Below are 7,727 nucleotides of genomic sequence, written 5' to 3'. Positions count from 1 at the left end.
TCAGGCAACACCTATGTTTGGGTGGGAGACGACGTTGTTGCTTGCGCTGGAGGAGGCGACATGGCAACCCCTGATTCCTCCTCAACTGGAGCGCCCGACCGGGCTGCGGAGCGGGATGGGGCTGTCGGCGATGTGCCTGCACCGGACAGGCCGCTGGCCACTGGCGCTGTACACGTGCGTGGGGAGATAGGATCTTGCATCAATCTCGATGTTGATTCTGGAACTGAATCAGCATTGCCTTCCGTGCTAGGAGAAAAGGCTCCGTCCACCCCGTTTCCTGCACCATCAGAGTCCAAATTTCCTCCAACAAATTCATTAGCAGATGCATTATTATGAGAATTAAGCATATGATCACCCATTAATTCTCCCCCTTGATCAGATGGAAGAAGATCTGGAGGTAGAAGGGATATTTCAGATCTGAGACATGCTCCAGCATTAGGATGTAGAAGAGAGAAAGGAAAAATATTCTCATCGAAGACAACATCTCTAGAAATATAGACCCAGCCAGTGCTCACATCAAGGCACTTTGTAGCCCTTGTGAAGGTTGTTGTACCCTTAGAAAACGCATTGCTTTTAGCGAAATTGCAGCTTATGAGCATTGTAGGGACGGAGATTGGGGCAGCACGCACATCCAAAAACTCTAAGAGAGGTATAATGTGGTGCTTGATGAAACGGACACTCTAGAGGCATCTTGTACCCAATAACTTCGCTAGGGACCCGATTGATTAGATATGTAGCAGCTAGGAAGGCTTCATCCCAGAAATTAATCGGGCATGGATGCATGCGCTAGGAGGGCTAAACCCACCTCAACAATGTGACGGTGTTTCCTCTTAGCAGCTCTGTTTTGTTGATGTGCATGGGGATAAGAGACAAGATGTGAGATTCCAATTTTCTCAAAAAAGGAACGAAATTTTTGGTATTCTCCCCCCCAATCTGTCTGAACAGATATGATATTTTTATCAAAGAGCCTCTCAACTAGATTCTAAAACTCATGAAATTTTTGAAAAACTTCTGATTTGAATTTAAGGAGATATATTCAAGTGAACTTGCTATAATCATCAATGAAACTAACATAATATTGTCTCCTTCTAACAGAATTTGGGGCAGGACCCTAAACATCAGAAAAAATAAGTTGCAAAGGTTGAGTGGAAACATTGAGCGACTTTGGATAGGGTAACTGATGGCTCTTGGCCCTTTGACAAGCATCACACACTGACTCTTTATTTGACTCAATGCAAGGTAAACTATTATTGCTAATGACTTTCTCAACTATAGGAACCAAAGGATGACCTAAACGACTATGCCACCTCTCAAAGGATGGCTTGACAACTCCAAAAGCTTGCTTTATTGGCGGTGGTGCAGGAACAGGGTAGAGCCCCTTGTGATAGCGCCCTCTAAGGATGATGTTCTTTGTGGCCTGATCCTTAATAAAAAAAATAATCAGGGTGAAATTCAAGGAAGACGGAGTTATCTTTAGCAAGACGATGAACATATAGGAGATTCTTAGCAGCTTTTGGAACATGAAGAATATTGTTTAAGTGTAGATTGCGAGTTGGGGTATCAACAATAGAATGACCAATATGCTTAATTTCCATACCTGCACCACTGGCCGTGTGGATTTGATCATTGCCCATGTACCTGTCACGAGTAGACAGCTTCTCCAATTCGCTAGTAACATGGTCAGTTTCCCCCGTATCCGTGTACCAGTTAATGTCGATGTTGTAGGAGTTCATCCCCGCAGCAACATGTCGTTCTTCTAGCACATAGTTTTCATCAAACATGTGCCAGCAGTTCGACGCCATGTGCCCAACCTTGAGGCAGACTTGGCATAAAGGACGCCCATTGGCATCAACGCTTGGGATGTTGGTGAAGTTTCTGCGCTGTTGCTGGTTCTGGTTGGAGCGTTGTGGGCACTGCTATTGACCACAGCCTCCACGCCTAGGGGTGCGGCCACCACGATTGCCGCCACACCAATGCCTCATTGGAAACCACCATGGCCACCTTTCCCTGTAGCATTTACAGAAGAGGAGGATCCACTACCTCCTTGTTGAAGCTCTAGCCTAGTCTCAAATCTTAATAACTGTGAGTACAATTCAGAGAGAGAGATAGGTTCGACCCTAGTTACAAGAGCAGATACTAAGGGATTGAAATCGGGATCAAGATCATTGAGGATGTAACACATCATCTCTTCATCTTCAAAAGCTTTTCCAGCTGCTGCCATCTCATCACCGAGGCCTTTCATCTTGGTGTAGAACTAGGAGAATGCTATGGGACTCCTTCTTGGTTGTAGCAAGTGCAAGGCGAATGTTGATCGTCCTTGCTCGAACATGGGAGGCGAACATCTCCTCTATCGCCCCCCCAAGCTTGCGCTGCCGTCTTCGCTGTCGAGACTTGTGGCAGAACCTCCTTCGACAATGTCGAGAGGAGAAACCCTAGAACTTGCTGATCTGAGGCAACCCAATCCTCGTAGGTTGGGTTTGGGACTTTCACTGTCTTGTCACCTTGCTTCTCATCGATCTCTTCTTGGGGTGGCAGCCTTGCGCCGGTGAGGAAGCCAAAGAGACGAGCACCTTTGATCATCGCCAGCATCTGGGCTGACTAGACGCCATGATTCTGGCGAGACAGCTTTTCGGAGGCTTGAAGACCGAGCAAGGGATTGGACGGGAAGGATGATGAACTAGCCATCTAGTAGATTGATCCTAATTTTTTAATGCTCTGATTACCATGTAAAATTAGAGGAGCGGAATTGTAGAACACCGACACCCCAACTTAGGCTGAGCGGTGATTGCGTGTTAATTGGCGTGAGTTGATCACGGGAGAGAATACTTATATATAGCCCGAGTTGCTTGGCCAAGACTCATCTAGATATTCTAGTTACAACAGATTCAAACCGTATACAAGAGATATACAACATCTAAACTACCTACAGAGTTTTGGCGCAGCGCACACAATCAGGCACACAATCAGGTTATAGTTAGATTGACTCTATCTCTTTATCTAACACAAGACACTAATGGTTAGTACTTTACACGTATATAATGTTGCAGATTTGATGAGTTGTAGGGGTGGATCCACTTCCACTGATTTCTGGGCTCTCTACGAATTACAAGAGAGATCTTCAAAAGTACAAACGAGACCAATCTCAAACTCTTTATTAATATAGGCGGATATTCTAAGAAATGCTACTACTTTACTCATTTACTCAACTATTCTCCTATTTGAATAGAATTGTGTGCCCGTCAAGAATAAAGGTAGGATGCACAATGGGTATAGCGCAAGAGGCGTAGGATAAGAAACAGTTGGGAGAGGTCAAATTGGTGACAAAATTCATCGAAAAGGAGCAATAATACAGTGGCGAGTGGTAAACCTTTTGCATTTCACTTTTCTTTAAAACTGTTTTTTCACAAATGTGAACTCCTAATGGAAACTCTTTTCGAAAAATGAGTCGATCCAGCGGTTCGTCATGCTGCACATCTTTCTGGATCTTGTATCTCTTCGATCACAAATGTGAACTTGTAGCAATGGCATGGCAAGTTGAATTGGGACTTGGGGCAGTTGGGCCTTGTTTCGCCAGTATGGTCCAGTCCTTCCTTTTTGTGCTGTGCTGGCCTACAAGCCCCTAGCTAGGCCCAAGTACGGCATATGGGATGTTGTATCATTTCCAATTTTCCATGTTGAGTCAACCGCCCAGGCATTCGCCAACCACGGCCGTGCGAGCGAAACCCTCCTAGCTCAGCGCCTCAGCCGAGCGAGCAACACAGATTGAGCGTTCGTGGGTCGTGGCTCACATGCTGATTGAAGAAGATCCACACTCCGCCCGGCCACGTCTGACGTCTAACAATTCATCAACACCGTTTGGCCACAGGGCCCAGCCGAACGGCAGCAGAACGCTCGCGCGCCGCGATTCTAACTTCAACCCACCTGCGCCGCGCGCCTCCCGGCTCCCGCCACCTCCCTCATGCCGCGCCCGCCGGCCGCCGCCTGCTCGACGGGATGCGACCGCCGCTTTCGGCTTCTCTATTCAACTCCCTCATCGCCTCCCGCGCCCGCGCCGGCCGCTCAGCCGAAGCCCTCTCGCTCCTCGCGCGCATGCTCGCGGCTGGGGTCGCCCCGACCGCGTTCACCTTCGCGCCAATCCTCTCATCGCCTTCCGCCACCGCCTGCTGCGCGGCGCAGCTGCACCCGCACATCCTCAAGAGCGGGCTGCTCCACTGCGAGCCTTACTCGGGGACGTCACTGGTGGGGTTCTTCGGGCGTAGTGGACGGTTCGACGAAGCGCTCAAGGTGTTCGGTGAAATGACGGTGAGGAGCGTGGTCACCTGGAACTGTCTTATCTCTTCGTTCGTGCAGTTTGGACGCTCGCACGATGCCCTGTTCTGGTTCAGGGAGCTCGTGAGAAGCAGTGATGGCTTATCAGACGGCTCTCTTGTTGCAGTGCTGCCTGCGTTTGGGTCGCCGGTGGAAGTTCATGGTCTCGTGAAGAAAACTGGAATGGATTCCTTCTCAGCAGTTGCAAATGCATTGTTGAGTTCATACTGTACCTGTGGTTCTATACAAGTGGCAGAGAAGATGTTCAATGAGTTGGTGTTTAGAGATGTGGCTTCTTGGAATACAATGATAACTGGTTTTGCGAGGAGCAACGTCCCAGAGAGAGCATTTGAGCTTTTCTTAAGTATGCAACGTCAGGGTGATTTGCCAAATGAAACAACATTTGCCAGTGTTCTTTATGCCTGCGCCAGTATGAATGGACACGAGCATGGGAAGTTTATTCATGCAAAAGTTATCAAGCGAAATCTCAATACAAGTGTCTTTGTCAGCACCTCACTGGTCGATTTCTATGCAAACTGTATTGGTTGGAGGGATGCACATAAAGTATTTAAAGAGGTTCCTGAGAATAGCACCACGTGTTGGAATGCTCTGATTTCTGCTCACTCTGATAGTGATGGTCCAACTTCTTTGGTTATTCTGAGAGACATGTTACGATCAGGGATTAAACCGAATGAAGTTACTTTTTCTGCATCTCTCAAGGATCCATCGCTTTTGGCTCTCCAGCAGATTCACTCATTGGTGACAAGATTGGGTCATGGTGGTAATGACTATGTTTCAAGCGGTTTCATATCATCTTATGCTTCACATGGCGTTGTTTCCGATGCCTTGACTTATGGAGTTGCACTGGATCCTGATTCTTGTAGTGTCTCCATGAATGCTTTAGCTGGTGTGTATAATAAAGCTCGCAGCTACAAAGAAACTAAGGAGCTACTTTTACATCAGCAATCTAGAGATACTGTTTCATGGTGCATACTTATTACTGCTTGCGCTCGCAATGGTGATTGCATTGAAGCTTTTGGATTTTTCAAACAGATGAGAATTTTGGGGCACCGTGCCGATAACTATGTATTTGTGAGCTTGCTGAGCATTTGTACAAAAAACAACAGCCTTGATCTCGGTAAGTCAATTCATGGGCTTATCATCAAAACCAATTCCGGTTGCTCTGACACTTATGTTGATAATGTGTTGCTAGATATGTATGCTAAATGTGGTAGAATTGAAGACTGTCTCAGAGTCTTTGAGGAATTGAAAGATAGGAACCTTATCTCATGGACAGCTGTGATTTCTGGCCTTGGACTTAGTGGTTTTTCTCATAAGGCCTTGGCATGGTTTAAAGCAATGGAAAAGGATGGCTGCAAACCTGATAAAGTAGCAATTCTAGCAGTCCTGTCAGCTTGTAGACATGGTAGACTTGTGAAGGAGGGGATGAAGATATTCAAAAACATGAAAGCTGATTATTCAGTTGAAGCTGAGATGGAGCATTACATATGTGTAGTGGACATGCTGTGCAAGTGTGGTTATTTGAAGGAAGCTGAGGTTGTGATTAGAGGCATGCCTTTCCAACCAAGTAGTGTCATATGGCGCACATTCCTCCAAGGATGCAAGACATATGGTGTAACAGAGACACAAGTGTTTAGCTAGCAGTGGATCAAATAGAATTCTTCTTGATAAACTGTGGAGGTGTTCCTTTTGTCATGTTGACCCATGAGTCTTGCTGGTAGTTCAATGTTTAGAATGTTCTGGATCATGTTCATTTTTGGTTAGCTTTGCACATAATGAAGATACTAGAAGAATAGAAGATATATAAGATCATCACTCCTGTTTTGGTTCATCCATTTAGATGTTGACTTATGCACCCTCATTAGTGAAGGTTTTCTGGCAGTGGCACATGCAGTAACATTGCGGTTTGCATCTTTGTTTTCCCACAAATTGGTTTGTCTTTATTCATACCATCTTAAGTTGGTTAATTACAAGACTTGCCCATTGTTGAAATCTCGCATATAATGTGGGGTTTGGGGAAGGGAATTTCTAGACAACCTTACCCTTGCTTTCTTCGTGAAGGAGGCTGGCTCGAGACTAGGGTCTCTAGGACACAAGTGGAGAGACTCTACCGCTGCAGCAAGCTCGCCCTCCTCTAGGTCACACTTATTATCAATCTCACATCACACAGATCATCATCCTGCATTCCACCATTCTTTGTGTAGCAGCAAGATGACGGCTTCTACGATGTTATCACCATGATTAGGCTTGGCCGCTTGGGCAAGAACAAGGAAGAGGCACGAAGGATGTCTGCTATTTTGGTAACCTGGGAACATAGCCCTCAAGATCCAGCCATTTACTATAACTTCAATGACAATGCACCCTTGGGCACTTGAATCTGATCCTTGCCCTTTTGAAAGTTACAAGGGAAGGGAGATGTGCATGCCCAGGAAGCTAAATGGAAATGAGTGCCAAGGTACATATCCCAAGGGATTGTGTCGTCACTGATATTCAAGTAATCCATGGAATATGAAGAACTGAATAATCATGTCATGGCTTAAAATTGTAATGAGGGTGAAGAATCTACTGTTATACTCAGATTCAGTTTATTTACTGAAAAGGGCACTTCCATCCCTATTGGTGCCAAAAGGAGGGTAAAAGGAAACAATAATTGTTTTGGAATTGCCAAGGAGCACTCAGCTGTGTTAGTCAATAGAGAGGTTAAAGCGACTGGAATGGGTTCAGTAAGTTAGCATTTATTACTATGCTTTGCTTGAATCTAGCTGATGTTGACCTGCACTCAATGCTTTAGAATGATTGGAACTTTGAGGATACCTGTTATACCATATGTCTTTGCTACTCAATGTGTATCTGAAACGTGGATTCCTTTTTGACAAACAAGTAATTCTTATTTGTGACCTCTTGGTTTGCTTTGGAATGATTATCCCATATAATTCTTCAAGCTGTCGTTTCGCAGTATGAGGAGGTCAGTCGGTTGTTGCAAGTTAGGATGTGGCTAATCGTTGCAAATATGATAAAGCACAGGTCTAGGACATAGGCACCTACTAACACTCTGAGGTACCTGGGGCTTTTGACGAAGCATGCACATTAGCAAGGCAATAAGGCTTATATAGCATCCAAGCAATGGCTCTTATTGGCTATTGCTTTCCTTCCAGCTGGGCACTGTCTGCATAATGACAAAGGTGCTCGTTAAGTAATTGTTGGTGATGGAGCACACTTGTCTTGATACCTGAAAGGTGATTTGGTCAAAGAATTCAAAGCATTTTCTTACTCTAGATTTGCACATTATCTAATGGGTGGTGCAGATACCTGCAATTACTTATCAAGATGAGATAGCAAAAATTAATAATTCCAGAGCACTCCAGTTTGCCAACTGTAAGTCTTGTAACTATTAATTA

General features: G+C 45.4%; 1 protein-coding gene across 1 annotated transcript; it reads left to right on the top strand.

Annotated features, from left to right (window-relative positions):
- The first annotated feature begins 3,993 nt into the window (after positions 1-3,993).
- On the top strand, positions 3,994-5,970 carry LOC101770995 (pentatricopeptide repeat-containing protein At3g58590). The gene is made up of 2 exons (XM_022826724.1): positions 3,994-5,446; positions 5,522-5,970. The coding sequence occupies exons 1-2, from the start codon at positions 3,994-3,996 to the stop codon at positions 5,968-5,970; spliced, it is 1,902 nt and encodes a 633-aa protein (XP_022682459.1).
- The last annotated feature ends 1,757 nt before the right edge of the window (positions 5,971-7,727 follow it).

Source organism: Setaria italica, chromosome V (assembly GCF_000263155.2).
Source record: "Setaria italica strain Yugu1 chromosome V, Setaria_italica_v2.0, whole genome shotgun sequence".
In the NCBI taxonomy this organism is placed as follows: domain Eukaryota; kingdom Viridiplantae; phylum Streptophyta; class Magnoliopsida; order Poales; family Poaceae; genus Setaria; species Setaria italica.
This window is presented reverse-complemented; position numbering and strand designations above follow the sequence as displayed.

Coding starts and splice junctions, on each gene's coding strand:
- LOC101770995 (XM_022826724.1), top strand. CDS start 3,994: ATGCGACCGCCGCTTTCGGCTTCTCTATTCAACTCCCTCATCGCCTCC. Junction 5,447..5,521: donor AAACAACAGCCTTGATCTCG/GTAAGTCAATTC, acceptor ATGTGTTGCTAG/ATATGTATGCTAAATGTGGT.